The sequence below is a fragment of the Dicentrarchus labrax genome, unplaced genomic scaffold (genome assembly GCF_905237075.1).
Source record: "Dicentrarchus labrax unplaced genomic scaffold, dlabrax2021, whole genome shotgun sequence".
Classification (NCBI taxonomy): Eukaryota; Metazoa; Chordata; class Actinopteri; family Moronidae; genus Dicentrarchus; species Dicentrarchus labrax.
Window position 1 is genome coordinate 22,108,286 of NW_026136718.1, and position 21,397 is coordinate 22,129,682.

General features: G+C 41.9%; 1 protein-coding gene across 4 annotated transcripts; it reads left to right on the forward strand.

Annotated features, from left to right (window-relative positions):
• Positions 1-130: 130 nt before the first annotated feature.
• dnm3a (dynamin 3a) lies at positions 131-21,384 on the forward strand. Of its 4 annotated transcripts, XM_051375991.1 has the most exons (21): positions 159-835; positions 3,796-3,869; positions 4,348-4,497; positions 4,599-4,802; positions 4,950-5,048; positions 5,914-6,074; positions 6,203-6,345; positions 6,439-6,574; positions 6,748-6,815; positions 6,934-7,072; positions 7,165-7,251; positions 7,346-7,416; positions 7,511-7,571; positions 8,381-8,407; positions 9,054-9,167; positions 13,848-13,957; positions 18,083-18,194; positions 18,827-18,976; positions 19,272-19,495; positions 19,577-19,744; positions 20,991-21,384. In XM_051375991.1, the coding sequence occupies exons 1-21, from the start codon at positions 675-677 to the stop codon at positions 21,022-21,024; spliced, it is 2,493 nt and encodes an 830-aa protein (XP_051231951.1). In that variant the 5' UTR covers positions 159-674; the 3' UTR covers positions 21,025-21,384. The 4 variants fall into 4 exon arrangements, 3 of the variants coding, with proteins under 3 accessions (XP_051231951.1, XP_051231952.1, XP_051231953.1); XM_051375992.1 differs by lacking the exon at positions 8,381-8,407 and having other exon boundaries at positions 160-835; XM_051375993.1 differs by lacking the exon at positions 159-835 and having other exon boundaries at positions 3,796-3,873.
• Positions 21,385-21,397: the final 13 nt, after the last annotated feature.

Genomic DNA, 21,397 nt, shown 5'->3' on the forward strand with positions numbered 1-21,397 from the left:
GTAGATGAATCTTACACTCTGGTTCTAGTTGCAGTGTTTATAGGGCTGCAGCAGAGCCCTACCCCTCACTGGATGAGTGGGATTTTAAATAGCTGTCGGCTAGAGGAGTGAATGCTTGCTTGGTGTCTGATAAGTCAGGGTACTTTCATAATTGGCTATGAAGTTTGTCTGTCTTCTGGATAAGGGGGTTGCCGAGTTAAAGTTGCTGTTCACTGCGCATGCGCACTAAAGTTGATTCCGTTAGCTGTCAGTAGAATGTTTTCCTCCTCTCTAATGGACCAAACTCAACGCAGCGACCAGCGGCTAGCTTCTTAAATGTATCCAGACTTAAAGGGAAGCAACACACTGTGAATTTATGGAGTTTTAAAACAACAAAATGTCTTTATCGGGCTGTTTTCGGAGACTTGAGGTCTGTGAGTACAAACTTGGACACTGTCGTTGTGCCCAGGAGCACTCACGGTAACGTTCCAACGGCTACTGAAGTTGCCTTAAAAAGTTGGCACCGTTCTTCAAGACGAGGATTCATTTTACGTTTTGTACACTTCAGTAATGAAAACAGCATACTTGTAAGTAACTTCTAATTATGGTAAGCACTCTATCGACGAGTGTAGCGTAGAACCGGAGTAAAACAGGATTTAAAGGAGCCGGACAGGTAGCCCCGCTGCTCCGTTGCGATGGGCAACCGCGGGATGGAGGATCTGATCCCGCTGGTCAACCGCCTACAAGACGCCCTGAGCAGCGTGGGACAGAGCTGCAGCCTCCACCTGCCGCAGATCGCTGTGGTGGGCGGCCAGAGCGCCGGAAAGAGCTCCGTCCTGGAAAACTTTGTGGGCAGGTAACGCATGTTCACTGTGAACTCTAGATGAACTGTAGAGCAGTGGGATTTATCTACTTTCACAACCCCCTTCAACTGTACACACTCTAGTGGATAAGATTTAGGTACCACTTTCCTATAGTGAATTTTATCCGGGGTTAATGAATGTTAGATATTGATTTATTAATATTAATGAATCATTTACCGATGTGTTAAAAGTCAAATATTAACGACATCTGGTTTTTTAAGTTGTGCATAATCCCTTTGACTGTTCTGGACCAAAATCCAGTAACAACAAATTTTACTTTAACTCTATTTTTATAACTACAGAATAGATAAAATATATTTTAATGTCCCCTTAGAAACAAAGAAAGAGTTTGTATTGAAGGATTACCAACAAACATCTGCTAATAGTATTTTTTTCAACCTGTCAAAAAGTTTCCATTAATGGCTTATAACTAATCTTTAAAGCTTTAAATGTTCGCAACCTTATTTGGGTGACCCCCAAATTGATACCATCAGGCTGTGAGCAGTAATTGATAAGACGTCTCAGGGAACCCAGTCTGATATGAGTGTGAAACCCATGAACAGAATAGACCGTCTTAAATTCTTTTATTGGGTAAATATCTAAATAATAGCAAAATTAATATTGTCAATTTTTCTGGGGACGCCCTGAAAACCCCTCAAGGACCCCTGGGGGTCCCCGCACCTCAGGTTGGGAACCACATAAAGTATTAATAAAATATTTACCTACCATTAACTTAATAAAGCCAATAGTTTACACTTATTAACCCATTCTTCATAAATTATACTCTATGTAAAGTATTCATAAACTATGTCTTTATACAGTCTATGATTAAAACATATAAAAAACATTTTCTTAATTAGTCACCCTAAATCACTGAATAACTTATTCATGACTAATTCTAATAAAACACTTTAAAATGCATGAATTTTTTATCAGTGTATCTATATTTTAATAAGTCAAGACTTATTATCATCAGCAACCAGAGGAGCCTGTTCAGTGAAAGGCTGCTCCTTCCCAAGTGTAGGACCAACAGACTCAAGAACTCGTTTGTCCCTCATGCCATCATACTCCCCTCACTCGGGGGGAGGAGGAAATAGGGTAAAGAGGACAGAAGCGAAGGAGTGGTAGCCACTCACTGTGCAATTAATAATCTACTCATACATACCTGGACACTCTTCTCTTCTTCTTCTTTTTTTTGTGCAATAACTTAATCCACCACTTAAGAGCAATAATTTAATTTAACTGCTAATTTCTGCTAATGTCATTTATCCACTGTATAATAACACAATGCCATATACAGTCCTATATATTTATCTTTATTTATCTATATTTATCCTCTATACAGTTCTCTACATTTATCTTATTTGATTTTATTTTCCGTGAATTTTATTTTACTTTTATTCTTATCTCTACTTTCTATATTTAGCTAAGAGTTTATTGTTTACTTTCTATATTTAGCTAAGCGTTTATTGTTTACTGTTTATTGTTTACTTTCTGTATTTAGCTAAGAGTTTATTGTTTATCTTATACTGTATTTTTTATACCTCTTTTATTTTTTTATTATTAGTGTTTTGTAAGCTGCTGGAAATCCAATTTCCTTGCAGGAGTCGTCCCAAAGGGATCAATAAAGAGAAGTCTAAGTCTAAGTCTAATCAAAATCCGACTTTGTAATATACTTCCCTTTGTTTGTAATGCTAAAAGTAAAGCCTAAAAGTAGTTTCTAAAAGTAAAGGCACGTTGGCAGCTGTGATTCGGGGTCTGGGACATGCACATACAAAAGGATCTGTGTTCTGCTGAATTTAGACCATGACTTCAGGCAACTACTGTTACCAATTAGAAAGCACTGTTGAAATCACTGTTCATATATCATGGTCTCCACCCAGCACTAGTGATATGGATTGCGGTGCTAGTCTGAAGTGTTGGATGCCGGAGGTGCCAGTGTCTGTGTGACAGTAGCCAGTACAGCACCTTATCTCAGTGAATGAAAGGGAGGTGAACAACATGACTCCTGAAGAGTACAGGACTCCACAATCTTTTAGTTAATCTAACAAGTCCCTCAGTCAACCAAAAGTGAGCTGAACAGAGCTTTGTTGAATTCACATCTTATTCTGACCTTCAACAGATTTCAAGAGCCTTAAAATACTGCAGGCCACTCATAAATAGCAGGGTTGTTTGTCTAAAGTTTAAATGCAAAATGCAGTGAGACAGTTCAGTTTGTGACAAGGAGGCTACGTACTTCCATCCTGTCAGAAAAGAATGCTGGTGAATAAGTCGTTTCCTAGATTCAAGACAGCAGAGCTCTGTTAACTGAAGGAGGCTTATGTATTGTCTGCAGCAGTATAGGCCATCCAGGTCACAATGTGTGTGGTAACTGTAGAAGGTTGTTAATGCTTGCTTTCCTGACTGTGTGTGGATATTTTATCTCACACCTCAGTTCTTTGTCTCAGCTATGACACAGCTATGTTACGCCATCCCTTTTGTGGGGCACTGGGCCAGATTTCTGATCTTGAGACAGGATGCAGTAAAACAAATTTCCTGAATCTGATTTTAAAAGGAAAGAGGAAGATTATTTTTGACCCTGTGTATAGTGTTTCTTGACATATATATCTGGTATGGCCAATAATAATACAAAGACTTTCTCAGCCTTCCTGATCAAGTTGTTAATATTTTGGATCGTATGGTACTTGAAATAAAGCTTGCTCACATTGCTTTAATAGGCATTATTAACAAGTTGGATATAGTTTTAATGTAAGGTCTTACCTGTGCGTTTACAACATGTAAATGTCATTTAAATGGTGTGTGTCAAGCCAATGATTGCATTGACATCAAATGTGTTGGCAGTTTGTTTGTTTGTTTGTTTGTTTGTTTGTGTGTGTGTGTGTGTGTGTGTGTGTGTGTGTGTGTGTGTGTGTGTGTGTGATCCTTCTCCAATTCAGTTTTTCTTCTCCATCAGAGACTTCCTTCCACGTGGTTCAGGAATTGTCACTCGTAGACCTTTAATCCTCCAGCTGCTTAGTGGTAACACGGGTAGGTAAGACACACTCATATTCACTCATCCAGTCTGTGCATTTTCATTCTTAAGCTTGTGTTTAGAGCCGCCACCAGATGGCAGTATGATATTTTACAGTGCCTGAGCCCGACTGGTGGGAGAGTGCACAAATTGTCATTGTATGGTCAGAATTGTTAGATTGCCTCCTGTATTTTTGGCCCTCTTGCTTCTGCTGCAGAGAAGAAAGGTGGTAGGCTATGTAGCATTTATATTATCAAAAAATAATCAATTAACAATCACAAATGGCTTTTAGACTTGCTGTAAGAGTACAATTAGAAATAAACTTGACTTAATTGAATAGCATTGATGTATCTTGCTGTAATAAGCCTTGTGGCCTGACTCATGGTAATAGCTAAAATTTTTATGAGCTGGATGGGCTTGATAGTCCAAATGTTCTCCAAAATTAGGATCACATGTTGAATGTATCATTGTTCAATTGTTTCCTTTTCTCTCCAGAGTACGGTGAATTTCTCCACTGTAAAGAAAAGAAGTTCACAGACTTTGATGAGCTACGCAAGGAGATTGAGACAGAGACATGCAGGCTCACAGGATCCAATAAAGGCATCTCTCCTGTCCCCATCAACCTGCGGATTTATTCACCACATGGTAACACAGTGTGTGTTCGTGTGTGCTCAACGTGCACGCAAAGTTTACTTCACTGATGTCCTTATTTGTACTCTTCTGCATGTGCATGCGTTTGTTTACAGTACTGAACCTGACCCTTGTGGACCTGCCTGGCATCACCAAGGTGCCTGTAGGCGACCAGCCAGCAGACATAGAGTACCAGATACGAGACATGATTATGCAGTACATCTGTAAGGAAAACTGTCTCATCCTGGCTGTCACGCCAGCCAACACTGACCTGGCAAACTCTGACGCACTCAAACTGGCTAAAGATGTTGATCCACAGGGTAAGCTGTGTGTGTGGTGGGCTTGTATAGTCTGTGGGGTTTCATTATGTCCTGACATTATGGCTATACACCCTGATGTCTTAATGCGGATTAATTATCACATTACAATGACCATAGAATTTCCTCTATTTTTTGTCTTTCTTTCAGGCCAGCGCACAATTGGTGTAATCACTAAACTGGACCTGATGGATGAAGGAACAGATGCTCGGGAAATACTAGAGAACAGGTTGCTTCCTCTACGCAGAGGTGTGCTGATGACTGCGTCTGTTTCCTGCAACCAAAGGCTCAGTCTCAGTCAAGCTCTCATTCCTTCTTTTATTTTCTTGTTCTTTCTGTCTTACGCTTCCTTCCTGTCTCCTTTATTCATGGTCTTTTTTCAGTATCTTTTTAGCCTGTGCCATGTGTTGAAAGATGGCCATGCACTTTATATGACATACCAGTCGTACTGCTGAGTGTGTGTGTGTGTGTGTGTGTGTGTGTGTGTGTGTGTGTGTGTGTGTGTGTGTGTGTGTGTGTGTGTGTGTGTGTGTGTGTGTGTGTGTGCACGCGCATTTGTTCTTGTGTGTATGTATGCGAGAGATAGACAGAAAGACAAAGATGATATTAATGGCTAGAAACAGTGTGTGTGTGTATGTGAGTAAGAGAGAGAGAGAGAGAGAGAGAGAGAGATAAAGGCAAGGCAAGGGAGCCCCTGTGACAGTGTACAGACTGTGTAAAGCACCACCAGGTGCTGGCTCCTTCATGCTTTTCCTTCAGTGCTAATGCATTAGCCATGGGAGCCCACTGAAATAACCGCCTTACTAGCGGCATAGAGCTGAAGCATTAGATATGGAGCCTGGTGCTATTACATCTATTATTGTACTAAATAGGGGATTTGGCCCGTTTTATACCACATGCTCTGCTGTTGCACAAACATATTGATTTCCTGCTTGTATGCTACAGTCTTAATGGAACTAATCTGGACAGACTTCCCAAGGACACGTCAGAAAATGCAAGTTTAATCTGTCTTACATCGGACGGAGTTCTTGATTGTTCCTTCCTCCTGTTTCTTGTTGCCTTACTTACAATGTTCACATGCTCTTCATTTCCCTTTTCATTTCTTCCTGCCCAGGTTACATAGGGGTGGTGAACCGCAGTCAGAAGGACATTGATGGGAAAAAGGATATTAAGGCAGCTCTGGTTGCAGAGCAGAAGTTCTTCATGTCCCATCCAGCCTACAAACATATGGCTGAAAAAATGGGCACCCCATATTTACAAAGAATGCTTAACCAGGTTAAAAATATACACACACACACACACACACACACACACACACACACACACACACACACACACACACACACACAGAGTAAGTGAATACATTGTGTGTATATATTGTTACTGATAATGTTTGTTTGCAGCAACTGACAAACCACATCCGGGACACTTTGCCTGCCTTCCGTAGTCATCTGCAGACCCAGCTTCTGGCCTTGAACAAAGAGGCTGAAGAGTACAAACAGTATAGTCCTGATGACCCTGCACGCAGGACCAAGACACTGCTACAGTCAGTCAGTCAATCATTCTCGATGTGTGCGTGTACCCATGTATTGTCTTTAGGTTATTTATATGTCAGTTTTTCTCCTGGTCTGTCCTCCAGGTTAGTCCAGCACTTGGCTGTCGACTTTGAGAAGCTAATCGAGGGTTCAGGTGACAAAGTAGACACCATTAGTCTGTCAGGAGGTGCTAAAATCAACCGCATTTTCCATGAACGCTTCCCCTATGAACTGGTCAAGGTTTGTGTGTGTGTGTTTCTCTGTATGATTTTAGTTTGTCTTTGTACATATATAGTGCTTGTCATACAGTAGCTCCATAAATAATGTATGCGCATAAGTAACTGTGATGCTAAACTGTAATGTTCCTCAGCCAAGTTCTCGACTGACCGACAACGTGCTGTGTTTGTCTTCAGATTGAGTCAGATGAGAGGAAGCTGCGGCGGGAGATCAACTATGCCATCAGAAACATCCATGGTGTCAGGTACCATGTGTTAGTGTACTGAGCAAATGTAAAGTGTCAAAGTTTTTGTTAGCTGCTGTCAATCTACTTTTTTTATTTTTTTTTTTACTTTCTACCATCTGCCTGTCTCTCCCTATAGGACAGGTCTGTTCACTCCTGACATGGCCTTTGAAGCCATAGTGAAGAAACAAATATCAAGGATAGAGGGGCCGTGTATGAAATTTGTTGATATGGTCAGTCAAGAACTAATCACCACTGTGCACCAGTGTATCAATAAGGTATGTATGTGTGTATGTCATATACTTTTGTGATATACTCTACATTTCAACATTGTCCTATATCTGACTTCTGGTCTGTTTTCTCTCTGTAGCTCAGTTCCTTTCCCAAACTGCAAGATGAGACACAGAGAATTGTAACCACTGAAATACAACAACAAGAGAGTAAATGCAGGGACCAGGTCATTCACACACTGTTGGACAATGCATTCATAAATTAGCTTTAGTTTTGTGTGAGGCCTGTTTCTATAATTAACGTGTGTCTGGTCTGTGCAGGTCATGATGCTAATTGACATACAGCTAGCCTACATTAATACAAAACATGAGGATTTCATCGGCTTCACTAAGTGAGTAAAAGGTTTGAACTATAAAATGGGTTTACTATAAAATTAACAATGCAGTCAGACAGGGTATATAACATGAGCTCTTCCTGTCTCTCAGTGCTCAGCAGGCATACAACCACAACAATAAGAAGATTGTAGCAGGGGTAGCAGGAAACCAGGTGAGACTTTCAGTACAACTGCATTTATTCATTCAGCTGTGTAGTAGATTGCCATTACACTGAGTAAAAACATTCATGATCCAAATGATTTATAAAGAACCTTCTTATCCAGAATCATGTTCATCAGTTTTAAGAAAAACAACAAGTATATATTTGTGCATGACAGTGATGATGATATATGCAGGTCTAAACACTCACAAATGACCCTTTGCTGCCAATGGTTCTGTGCAGTGCAATATTTGAATGCATGGTTATTAACTATTTTTTTCCCATTCATCTTACATTTTGTTTTTGTTTTTTATTTTCAGTGATGTCACTGTCCCATGTGTTCTGCATTAATCAGCATTAATCAGCATTCATAGCTGCAGATAAATGGGAGATTTTTGTGATTTTACTGATGAGTCATCCTCATAGAGTTTAGGGTTTAGAACTTTAGAGTTAATCTTGGCTTTTAATAGGAATGCAGTCAAACACAAATGTGTCATTTTTTGTTTTTGTCTCAGTCTATTATGATTAATATGTAACATAATATTTATCTGACACATTTGAAAGCTGCAGTAATTAAAAACACAATCCCAGTACGGTTGTATTTAGTCAGGAACATTGATGTATGATGATAATATTAGCTGAACAGCAGTACATTTCAACTACAGCTTAAATGTGGTTTTGATAGTAGCAACTATTTGAAAGTAGTAACTATAAATTATCAATATCAGTGTTGTTCCCTAAAACGTAATCTAAACCCCAAATATAATGAAAAAATGAACTCCACTCTTAATTTGACTCCTTTATCTCCTGTTTTTCTCCAGGGTGTGGTCCCTCTTTCAAGTCTAATAGTAGGAGACCAATCACTTTAAGCCTGCTCACTCACTACTGCCTCAACTGGAAATATTTCTGTGCAGGATTCAAGCTTAAGGGTTGTGGGTTGGCTTGCTACTGATGGCAGCAAAGATGTACACTGGCAAAATCGCTTGTTGTAGCTTTATTAATCATATTTTCATCTTCTACAAATGCAGATGTTAATATTTTCCTAGTCTACAGGATGTATATATCATTTCTTGGTTTCTGTATGCCATCTCATACTTCCTGTTCCCTTATTCATCACACATCTGTATTCCAGTCTCTTCCATCCTGTTTTTATCCCCAACTGTGTTTGGTTACTTTGCTTGTTTACCTATGCATCTAATCTCCTCTTTGACCGCTTATGCTCCACTAGCGGTCAGTGAAATGTTTGGTGATTGCCCTGTGGCTGCATAATCTATGTCACAAATGTAGATGCAAAATCTTGCCCTCCTATGTTAACTGTTTCTAAAATGTACTCTTATTTTCATCAGCAATGTCCACTCTCATTGTGTGGCCTCCTTTGCACACCTTCATAGTTATACCTTGCTATCTAATTTTCCATAAACCTGTCCTCTGAAAGCCATTGTAAATGCCCTGTCAGTCCTGCCATCTGACTCCTTACCCATGGCTGTTATGCAGGTTGTCCGCAAGGGCTGGCTGACCATCAGCAACATTGGCATCATGAAGGGTGGAGCCAAGGAATACTGGTTTATTCTCACTGCAGAGAGCCTGTCCTGGTTCAAGGATGATGAGGTGAGGCATTCACACTCACACTCACACTCATGACACAAATAGATCACACCAAGACATGCTGTAATTATGAGTGATATTGCAGGTTCTTAATAAATAAGAAAATGGTGAAGTCAAAACACAGCACTACACTTTAGTCATCACAAGTTTATTAACACATATCTCAGCTTGAAACAGCATGCTAATTGGGAAGTTGAAAGATAATTAAGTAGAAGGGAAATCTTTCGTCTGTTGATACTGTTGTCACCATTCCAGTAAAGCCCCTGCAGTTTTATTGAAGTAAGTGGAAGAGCTAGTGGCCCTCTGTTCTGATGTCAGTGGGGCTGCCATCTGTCTGCCTGTCTGTGCCTGCTGTACAGGAGCAGAAGGTCTGCACAGCAAGTGTAGACAGGCAGACACACCACAACAGTCTCATCCTGTCACAGTCAACGTCATGGGAAGAGGAAAGGGCAGAGTACAGGAAGTGATATCAGAAGAGGGGAACACATCACAGTATTTTATATGGAGAGAAACAGGCACCTATAAACATTCACATAAAAACACTGCTGTTGTGGGTTAAATTGAGTTATTGGTAGGAACATGTAGAATGCTTTTACAAATAAGTTATTGTTCTTGGTAACCTCCCTAAAATGGCTCGAAGGCCAGGTTGTGGCTAAAACTAAACAGACGGACCCTTTATGGACGCTTTGTGACATATGACACCATTAAATGCATAATAGAGAGCATCTTTAACCCTGTTTCTCTATCCAACAGTTTTCTTTGCTTTTCTCTCTTGCCACCTGGACCTGCAACTGAGCCCCTCCATTTCCCCCATTCATTCCTCTGACCGCCCCCCTTCCCATTCGTCCCGCTCTCCGCTCACTCTTCCCCTTACTCCCCCTTTTCTTCCTCTTCTGGGAGTTCAGGCATTTGGAGCGGCTCACTCTGACACAGCTGGAGCTGCCCCAAGCCAAACTAAGACACACACATACACACACATGCACGCACGCAAACACACACAGTGGGACAGACTTGTATATACAGTATACAGTACACATGCAGAATCTGATGTAAACAAACTGGCATGCAAATAGTGGAGAAAAATATACACTCAGACAGACACACAGCCACTTTTCAGATAAACACTGAATCGCTTGAACACAGTGTTCCCAGACACAGCCCCAGGCATGCATATTGTACACAGTGTTATAGGTTTACAAATCAAGTCACACATACACACAGACTTAGCACATCTGTAACAAATAATACTAAGACAGGCAAGCAAATATCTGTTGACCACATCAGAGCAATGACTTCTGGCTGTCTGGAGGATCACAGTGAGACACGTAGGTTTCACCACAAGGATTGAAGTGTATGGGAAAATCTTAACCTTTTCAATTCATTTTGGCCCGGTTGGACTAGTCATCGTTTGATCTTTGCACCTCCTCAATCTGTTGTATGGTTTATCAGCTGTGTTTGGAAGGCCTGAGTGCAATGTCAGTCACCCATATTATCACAAAAGATCAGATTTGCTGCCTTTCCTCATGCATCTGTGTGTGCACACACAGTCACACAAACCAAGCATCTGCTTCTTCTCTCTTGCAGTTCCCGCTCTCACTCTCCCCGCCCACACTACCTCCACAGACATTTCTTTTTTCTACTACTGCCCTGCCTTTTTTTTATTTTCTTTTTCTTTACCTCTGTTGCCTTTTCCCCCTCCTTTCCTCCCTCTCTCTGTCTGTCTCTCTCTCCCTCTCTCTGTCTCCCTCTGTTTCTCTCTCTCCCCCTTCGTGTGGTTGGCAGTCTCCCTGGGACTGTGCACATTCCTGGCTGGAAAATCTGAAGCTTTGTCCAAACACCAGCTTCCAAGATCTGCCCAGAGAAATCCCACATGGCCGTTTCTACACTGCAGACCTCCCGTTTTGACTCCCCCTCTCTCCTCTCAACTCCTCCATAGTCTTTCTCACAAATAATCCCCCCACCCCCCCAACACACACACACTACCCCCACCCATTCCAACCTCCCTTCTCCATCCCTGTGTCGATTGCCTCTCTACACTCCAATTTCTTAATGTCTTTAAGGCTGTACAGTACATCTCCTTTCTGTATACCACAACAGTTGTCCCTTCACACTGACCTCATACTGAGAGTGCAGCATAATAGTTCAGAGTTTAATCTCCACAGCACACTGAACAGACATACATTCCTTCACCCCTCTACTGCCAGGGCTCCACCAGGCAGCCTGAAGAAAAACAGATGGCTCATGCCTATACACTTAATCTACACACTCCCCTCTGTGTGTAGGTGTGTGTGCGAGAGGCCTGTTCCAAATCTCAAATCCATTAGTCTATAGGAAGAGGAGACACAGCTTCAGACGCAGCAGCTCTGATGTATGATACTTCACGACCACCCTGACACCACTGGGAATATAACACACACACACACACACATACACAAAACAGTGCCATGATGTCTGTGAACACAAGAGTTATCACATTACCACACAGATTCACATCCTGAAGCTCAAAATACCCAATTGGACACACTGAAAAAATGTTTGTTTAGAGCTACATTAAAGGTGCGTAAAAGAAGCTTTTATGGCTTAAATATTATTAAAACAACAGACAGTCTCAAGTTATAGCTTCTTCTTCTTGAATGTGCTGAATGTAAACTTCCTTGAACAAATGTATCACTTGCCTTAAATGTATGTATCACTCGCCATTAACTAAGACAATTTTTTCAAGGTGGCAAATTCTACAAAATGGTTGTCATTATACTTAATAAAGAGCCAATGACATTTGAATGCATTTTGAATAGTTGTAAGCTAGCAATATTGTATGCACATTTAAAGGAATTAGCACCCATTCAAGCAAGAAACATCAGAGAATATTAGACCCCAGATTTGCTTCAGCATAGAGTACATGCAGGTTGTCCTGAGTCTTGCTGCTGAAGCACTTCCTTGCACAGTCTAACCAATGTGCAGACTACTGTACACCAGTAAGATCCTGAACAGGTAGTCTGAACACTGGGATGACGGAGCAGGACCCTTCCTCAGTTTCTCTTTGGCCTCGCCTTTTCCCACTCTGGTTGTTAGCTAGCAGTCCAGCCTGCGGCGGAGGGGAGTCGGCAAAATGTTCCTTCTGTTATTCTCTACTTTCTTATCCTCTCTTGGTGTTGGGTCGCAAGGTGAGGGGTCTCGCAGACAGCGGACATCCACTCCTATGGGTGTCCCTCCTCTGGAGATGATAGCGTATCTCGAATCGGGTGTCCGCAGGGCTGTGTCCCAGCGTAGTATCCAGTCTTGACGTGGCACATTCGCTCATTCAGCTAGGGATCTGCCTGTTCACTCGGGGAAGGCATAAGGAAATTTGGGGAGTGAGAGAAGGAGAGAGAGTTAGGGAGGAACTTAGCAGCCATATATGGGTTGATGGGACCCATGGGAAATCAACTTTGGAGTGGTCTGCAGTTTCTCCCCACTTCTCCTGCACAATCTTTCCTGCTCTCTATGTTCCTCACTCTTCCTCTTCTACTCTTAGCAAAGTCCACCTCCCTCTATCTATCTCTATCCCTCCTCTTCCTCTCTTCCTCATCTCTACTTTCTATTTCTACCCCATCAGAGCACCCTATACTCTCTCCAGTCTCCTCCCCCTCTGTCTAAAGCGATCCCAGATGTTGCCCTATGAGCGCCAATCCCGTTCTGTCATTTTTTTCAGCCTCTGTTACAGGAAGTGGGCCCCTTTGGAAAAAAGGAAAGAGGAACGAAGGAAGAGAGTCGTAGGGTTCAGGGGAGCACTGAGAGAGGGAAGACCAAAATGTACTACCAGCGTACTCACATCTCAAACCACATGTGTGCACGTGCTCAAATGCAGGCGGCGCACACATGCATCCATACACACAGACAACATGCAGGATTATTAAGACACCGTCTTTTCCAGACATGCTTTAGTTCTCTTATCTATGGAAGTGTCTTTGCGTCATCCATGACTGTTCCTATTACCAACATTTCTGGAAGCCCCCTTCTTAAAGGTTAGAAAGAGGGAGCAGGCCAGTGAAGAGAGATGAGGGGGAAGGGCTTTACTTTAGGAGAAATGTTGTGTTAGAGCTTGAGTCTGAGTAATGACTTTCACATGTGAGCCCGGCCTCTCTCCCTCTTTTTTTTTCATACTCCTTCTTTCATTCCCTCCCTCCTTGCTTCAGTTCTCTTTACCCTGCCTCCATACTGTCTGGTTCTCCTCACCCTGGCTGCTCCACTCCTCCAACTGTTCTCTGTCATTCATAAGTCCCCGTAGTGATGACAGACTATAGACGTATGGCATCTCTTTCCCCTTCTCTCTCTCTTCCACTGTCCCTCTTTCGCTAGTTAGGGGATAGTTAATATGAGTCAGTCTGACAGGCAGACGCATCATCTGATATGAACTCAGATGCTCTGCTAGCACTATGTTCCACATCTCCTGTTCGCCTCGCCGTCTGACATTTTTCTAGCTACAATTCAAGTCTCTTGGCCCTTCTTTCTTCTCTAGGGGCAGGCTGAAAAGAAGAATATTTACTACCAGACATAAAACTATTTTAGCTAAAGCCCTCAAGTGAACTGTCTTTAGTCTGTGTTGTTTTTTGCCATCAACACCTGTGTTACCTCTCTGTGATGTCATATTTTACTCTGCATACCTCTGTCAAACTTTATCTCTCCGTATTCTATCTTTTCCAGGAGAAGGAGAAGAAGTACATGCTTCCTCTGGACAACTTAAAGCTCAGAGATGTGGAGAAGGGGTTCATGTCCAGCAAATTTGTCTTTGCTATCTTCAACACAGAGTTAAGGTTTGTGTGTGTGTGTGTGTGTGTGTGTGTGTGTGTGTGTGTGTGTGTGTGTGTGGCTGGAGGCCTGTGTTTGTGTACGTGCGTGAGTCAGAGAAGGGAGTTTTGTTCTTGTCACCTGCTTGCTGAAGTTTCAGTGATATTTTACAAGGGTGGACATGTCAGAGGAGGAAAAAGGAGGAGATGTTCTAGTGGTCTTTTGCCCTTTCTATGACCTCTTCTATTCAACTATGCCACCGGAACTGAAAGGACATCCAGTGGGTGCTGCAGTGGGTGTAGTTTTTTTGCCTCCAAGTATATGCCAGGCTCATGAGAATAGGGTTGGGTTTGGGTTTGCTGGGTTTATGTGTGTGAAACAGATTGAGAAAGACAGAGAGACAAAGACAGAGCATAAGAGAAAGAGAGAGAGAGAGAGAGAGAGAGAGAGAGAGAGTGAGTGAGAGTGTGTTTAGGAGCTGGAGCTGACCCAAAGCCTGGCTGATTGTACCAGAGCATGTGGGCTTTGTTTATAATTCTGTGCTATGCTGCATTCAGACACACAAACTGAATTTGTGTGTGTGTGTGTGTGTGTGTGTGTGTGCGTATGTATGTGTGCTTTTGCCAGTGTGTGTGTGTATAGACCACAGCATACCGACGGCAGGCTCATTAAGCAGCTAATCAAAGCCAGAGAGCTTGGATCAGAGATGAGGCTGCTCTTGTTTGGAAAGAATTGCTCGACTCACCACAAAAAGGAGGGAGAAAGAAGAATTGGAAGGGTTGAGAGGAGAAAGAAAGCAGGAGAGAGAGAGTATCAGAGCCATCGGCCAGGAATGTGTCAAAGTCTGTCCTATGGCGCCCCCCCCCTTTCCTGCGCCCTCACTCTCTCTGTTTCTCTTTCTGTATTTGCGTGTGTGTGTGTCTGAGTGTGTGTGGCAGACATTGCAGTGGTTTTGTCCCTGTCTGACAGTAATCAAAACCCTCAGGAAACTCTTCAAATCTAAAGCAGTCAAGGCTCTGTGCAGAAATTCCTCAAGATGAGTGAAAAAACTCACACTGGCCACGAGCTGAGGAGAGGATAGCAAAGTGAACGAGGAAAAAAAAAACAGTTGATGTGAGTGATAAATCAGCGTAGAGAACGATTTTAATGTGCGTTCGCTGGTGTATATGAATGTTAGTGTCCTGATCCTAGTGTAATAGCACTCTAGTATTGTCATTGTTGGCCTGGCTCCCTGTCTGTTAGCCACCACACCCTGACTTATTAGCCTCACCCATCCTAGCCAAGCCATAAGCTGACAGCCTATTTCTTGATCTTTCTGTACAGCTCTCTGTTACTGCAAGCTATCCCCTCTTTCTCTTTCCATTTCTGTTGTCTCTCTCATTCTCACACGCACAAAGGTTTCACATGTTTGAGGTTAATTGCTATGTGTTCTGAATGTGAGAAGGGAACAACAAAAGGAGGAAAGAAACAACTGAGTGATTAAGGAAAAATGTTTAACAGATGGGCCACAGCTTGCTCCAGATCCTTTGCTTGTTTCTTATTTTGCTGTGCTGCCTCCACAGCCAAAGCACAGAGATGGTATGATGGTGTGAAGAGAGAAGTGATAGGAACGATGGAAAGGAAAGAGAAGCCAGGGAGTGAATAACATGGAGAAAATAGATGATGGAGATAAAGGGATAAGTTGCAGTTTGGGAGGTCATGTCAAGCACAGCAGTTGGGGAGATATTAATGTAACAGTTTTATTTTGTGTGTCAGCAGGTATTTGTATGTGTATACACACTAAGAAATCAAGGTGCAGGAATGGACCTAAAAGAGTACAAATGCTTTGCACAAGCACTGTACCTTTGAACATGGTACATTTTTATACCTTTTTTTCTGTACCTCTAAAAGAACATTTCTGTACCCCTGGTGACAAAAATGTACCTTTATGTCCTGGCACAGAAAGGAGGACAAAATGAGGTACAGCTCGAGCAACATGCTATTGTGTACCTTTATGTGGCAAAAACATACCCTTAAATTCAGAGACAAACATTTTATTTATTGATTTTTTATTTATTTTTTTAAACCAAATTATTCAGCAAAGGTTCACTGATCACATTTGCAATGTTACACATTCATACCTGGAAGCTGTCCAGTACAACCACATCGATTGGGGTTACGGGCCTTGCTCGAGGGCACCTCAGTGGTGGTGTTGACCGAGGGAAGTGCTGCTTCTTCACTTTTCCCACTCAGATTTATCCTGCCAGTTAGGCGGATTTAACCTACGACCTTCTGGTCACAAGCTCGCTTCTCTGACCTTTAAGCCAACACTGCACATTTATGATTATTCACCAAAATGTATTTAAAGAAATAATTAGTTTACATCTTTTAACATTTTTCAGCACCTTTTCATTGTATTTTTCAGCTAGAACTGATTGTCCATAACAAGTGAATGCTGTAACAGCCTAAACCACGTTTCAAACTCTGTGAGCTACGCAGGGGAGGGCCAAGGCATAAAGTTAAATGAATACAGAAAAACTAGTCTCCATGGAGGAATACAAAAAATTAGAAAATAGTTCGACAATAAAACAGTGATAATACTTAAATAAAATAAAATTGGGAGTAATGGTAATGGCTAGTGGAAGCATTTAATTTCATTAACCTTTACAGAAATTATACCCTTATTTCTCTATGTGTGTTTGTCTAGTTACAAGTGCTTGTGTGCTTTACTTTATCAATGAATCATTGTCGGTTTACATTCTGTTGAATTGTATACACAATATATTTTTAAAGGATCGTACCAAGTTTGGGGAAGACAGGCCCACCTGTATTCAAACTGTGGTTCCCAACATGGGGACAACTCTAGTGGGGCCCTTTTACACAAAACCCAATGACTTGTGTTACCTCTGTACTAAGACATTTACATAAGATGCAGAAATGGGACACAGTCAGTGCATCACTTAAATAGGTGGCCATTACTATAAATTAGACCAGGATGGGACAATTGTAAGAGAGAGAGAGATTTTTTGTTTTGTTTTAGTCTTCCTTCCCCCACAAAGTTAAAAAGAGTTGTGTAGCCTCCATTGTTAAATTACACACAAGCTCACCAACATAAGAGACATGTTTATTTAACATTATATATTATATTTTATTTTATATTTGTATATTTCTCTATAGTGCAAACCAAATAATGAAACATGAAAGCTCTGACAAATATTAATTTGTGCTGCATTTACAATGTAGAATAGAAAGGTTCACACTTATTACGTAGTAGTAGTATTTTACTACACACAAAATATTATGCTTTACAAACTTTATAAACCAAATCTTGCCATTGAGCCAATTTCAAGATGTAGGAGAGACACATTAATTTTTTAAGTACAATATTCTCCCTCATCAGTACTTGTGTGCAGGAGCTCAGGTGATAAGTATGGACGATAGAGTACTACAGCTTATGGTATTGTCTATTTAACTGAATGCTTTAATGTTGCACAAGAAGGAAACCTTGTTCCAATAACATTTGGCTTGTGTACAAAGTTGGTCAAGAGCTGAGTGAAGAAGGGGTATTAAGAAATTAGAACACAAACACAGAAATTGTGATCTGGTTGCTTTTTTCACTCCTCTTTAAAGTGCACTACACACGATCGGCATAATCTCAAAAGTAACTGTCAAGATAAGTCATAATTGCGGCTGAGTCTGACAAAGTTTAGCCGGGGACACTTTTTTTAGTACTACTAAGTCTTCTCTTTCCACAAGATGTGGAGCAAGACTTGTTTTGTTTCCACTGGAAGTGAAATGGTAAGAAAGGAGACAGCGAATAGCTAAAAATGACTGACATAATTGCTCAGCTGAAATTATCCCACGCATTGTGACTAAAACTCTGGCTACATCACTTACACTGAGTTCATAAGAAAAACCAATAATGACATGTAATTACTAAAAGGTCAGGGTACCTATTTTGGATAATGCTTGTCAGCACTGTCCATGTTAGTGTGTATGATTTTGATATGTACTGTATTTTCTAATGTCATAAGTAAGGTTACCAACATGGTGTATTTGTTTTACGGTATGTGAGATTATGAGTTCATTACTCTGTATTGTGGAAAGAGTGTTATTACTGGCTAGGAAGCGTAGTTTTTGAGATGTCTGACAATATTGCACTGCATTTGCAGGAACGTGTATAAGGACTACAAATGCCTGGAGTTGGCCTGTAACTCTCAGGAAGAGCTGGACAGCTGGAAGGCGTCTTTTCTACAGGCTGGAGTCTACCCTGAAAAAGTCACTGTTAGTACTCTGACCCCTAATTCAACCTAATGAAACCCAGTCCTGACCCGAGCTGTGGGGAGCTGCACCTGTCTGCACGTTACCTTTGTGTTGCATGCACTCATAGCATTTGCTAACCTCAAACCCTGGCCGTAACCCCTTACCCCTCTCTCCATGTTCCCCTTTATTCTCCCCTGGCCAAAAACAAAAAGCGAGTCCCCCACCCCTTCCATCTCGCTCTGTCGTTGGCTCTTCAGCACAGCATTCTTGGCCCATGATGTCACTCCAATATGTGTGTATGTGTGTGTGTTCTAGTCTGTTTCTAATCAGCAGTTCCTCGTCCCTCACCCACTCCCCCTTTTCTTTCTTCTGCCCACTCCTCCTTACCTCCCTCTCTTGTGTTCCCTCTATTCTGCTCTCCCTGTTCCTATTGCAATGGCTCTATACTTCTTCTAGTCACAAGCATAGAATAGATGACAAGATATGACAATGCACACAAGGCTGATCTTTATTGCTTTGCACATCTGTACTGAAATGACCAGCTGTGTTATCTCAGAAGTCACTGCAGCATGATATATCCTTAGGGACAATCTGAACATTTGTTATTTCTCCCAACTCCATCTTCTCTATCTGTCACCCGGGTGGATGGGCAGGGAAATGGATCTCCTGATAACTTCACAGACCCCCAGCTGGAGCGTCAGGTGGAAACCATTCGAAACCTGGTTGACTCCTACATGAACATCATCTATAAGACCATCAAGGACCTAATGCCAAAGACCATTATGCACCTCATGATTAACAGCGTAAGCTATCCAGACCAGACTCTAAACTTTTTAAATCATTTTCCCTTTCTTCCAGCCAAACGCTCACTCCCAGCCCAGCAAAATCTGCATTCCCTGTCCTGCTATACAAGTGTAGCATTTGAAACACTATTTGAGCATATTTGAAACTTGAAAAATAAATGAGAGACTATAGAAGAAAAAAAAATTCACTACCCCTTTAGGAATTTAGAGTCATAATCCCAAGTCAGAGCATAATATCACTTTATAAACTCTAACATTTTGACTTGTCACAGCTGTTTATAACCCCTCTCTGTAGGTGAAGGAGTTCATTAGCTCTGAGCTCCTGGCCCAGCTCTATGCTCTGGGAGAATGCTCAGCACTGATGGATGAGTCACCGGAGCAGAAGCGCCACCGGGAAGAAGTGCTCTGCAAACATGCTGCCCTGAAGGAGGCGCTCTCTGTCATCGGAAAGATCTCCACCTCCACCTGCACCACCCCTATGCCTCCACCTGTAGACTCTTCCTGGATACAGCCCTCCAGGTACACACAGTCAGTGATGCTTAGATGTGTGCAGTAGTGGGCTACCTATGCTTGTCACTTAATGTCCTTTTCTCCACCCAGCTTGACACTCCCTAATAACTCAGTGACCAGTGGCAAGACAGTGGTTCGTGGCCATGCCCCATCAGTTCCCCGGCCACCCGCTCACACCGGACCCACTGCTTTCCAGAGCACTGATGGCCTTCAGCAGCGAGCTGGCCAACCTCACCGCGCTCCACCAAGTGTGCCAAGGTGACTCCAAAACCACACAATTACAGCCTGAAGTCTGACCTGTTATATTATAATGACCTCCAGTCAGTCACTCAAACATTTACTGGCATATATGCATACACACGCTCGCATACACACAATCAAACCCTGCGCTACAGAGGCACTGGGGCAGAGGGAATTGTTATTTGAGCTGGGTGGGGGTCTGCTGGAAAATGTGTTTCTCATATTCTCTTTCCCATCAGCCTCAATAGAGAGGACTTCTCTCTGTGCAGCTTTCTACTGGAGCCAGAGACAACAGGCTGAGCACTCTGTCAAGTTTTCATCCTTCTCTCTGTCCTTCATCCCCCCTTTTCCCGCTTTCTCCTAGCATGCATTTGTTTTATAGCCTTCCCCAGTTTCCCTCATGCAATAACTGTTCTTTTTCCTTTTCCCCCCTACTTCTTTTTTCTAGTAGATTTCTTCACTTCTCCTCTTTCACTGGTTCCTCCCCTGCTTTTGGCCTGTCTCTCCTTTTTCTCTCTGCCTCATTTCCTCTGTGCTCTCCAATGGTTCTTTAGGTTCTTTCCCGCATACAGTCTCCCTCTCTCCTCTATTGACTCTTTCCATCCAACCTTATGCCTCTTTTCCTTACTCAATCTCTCTCTCTCCTATAGATATACATGGGGCATGAAGGTACTTCGATAAGTCTGTTTCCCCCCCCCCATATTTATTCTTATCATTGTAAAGTCTATTGACACTAAAGACCATGAACTGTGTAACAATCAAAATGTGTGGCTTTGTGGCGAATGAAAAAATCTTGCCAAATAAAGACACAAAAAATACACCAAATCACCAAAATTTGGATTAGTTCCTCGATAAATTGCTCATCTCTCCAATATCTCATGTTCCTCTAACCAACTGATGTTGTAACCTATGCTGTAGTAATCTCTAATAACCATTATTAGCTCACCCTTATTCAGCAATTTCTCTCTCTCTTCTTCTTTCAAACGTGGCCAAACCCATATAATTCTCCTTATAATAGCTTTTGCAAGTTTTCACAGCTTTCATGGCAAGCCTCTAATCCAGGGGTCAACGATTTGGTTATGTAATGGGCCAGTTTTTGTTTTTCAAAATTGTTAACTGAAGGGCCAAAACAATTTTATAGCTGCAATGGAGACATAGACCCAAATATTTTACTACAATCAATACTATAATCACTTTGTTAGGTCTGCCTTGTTATATGATATTGAACCTTATAGATATATCTTTGATCTGATCTGATCTCCAGGAGGTATCCCCCAGCCATCCCAAATGTGAAATAATAGTCCTTTCTGCTCAGAACTCCATTACCCATCGACCCCAGTGATCCTTCCAGCTGCAGCTGACTGCTACCCAGAGACACCCAGTGACCTGTATGATGTGTAATCCAGCTGAAGCACTACACTGGGCTTCTCTCTGTCTCTTCTGGGAGCTGCTGTCTGCTAAATTCACCGAGTCTTGAGCCTGTTTTGTACATAATATCATTGGCCATAAAGGCTGGAATGTGCTCGACTGTCTCCTGACTTTTCTGAAGTGCCTGAACTTTGTGTAAATAAAATACCAATTGTGATCTATTATACTAAAAGAGAATACACATGCACTACTTTTACTGTTTTTGAATAAACAGGTGTTTTATTTTTGAACATGTGTCTTGAT

Coding starts and splice junctions, on each gene's coding strand:
- dnm3a (XM_051375991.1), top strand. CDS start 675: ATGGGCAACCGCGGGATGGAGGATCTGATCCCGCTGGTCAACCGCCTA. Junction 4,498..4,598: donor GCGGATTTATTCACCACATG/GTAACACAGTGT, acceptor GTTTGTTTACAG/TACTGAACCTGACCCTTGTG. Junction 19,496..19,576: donor TCCTGGATACAGCCCTCCAG/GTACACACAGTC, acceptor TTCTCCACCCAG/CTTGACACTCCCTAATAACT.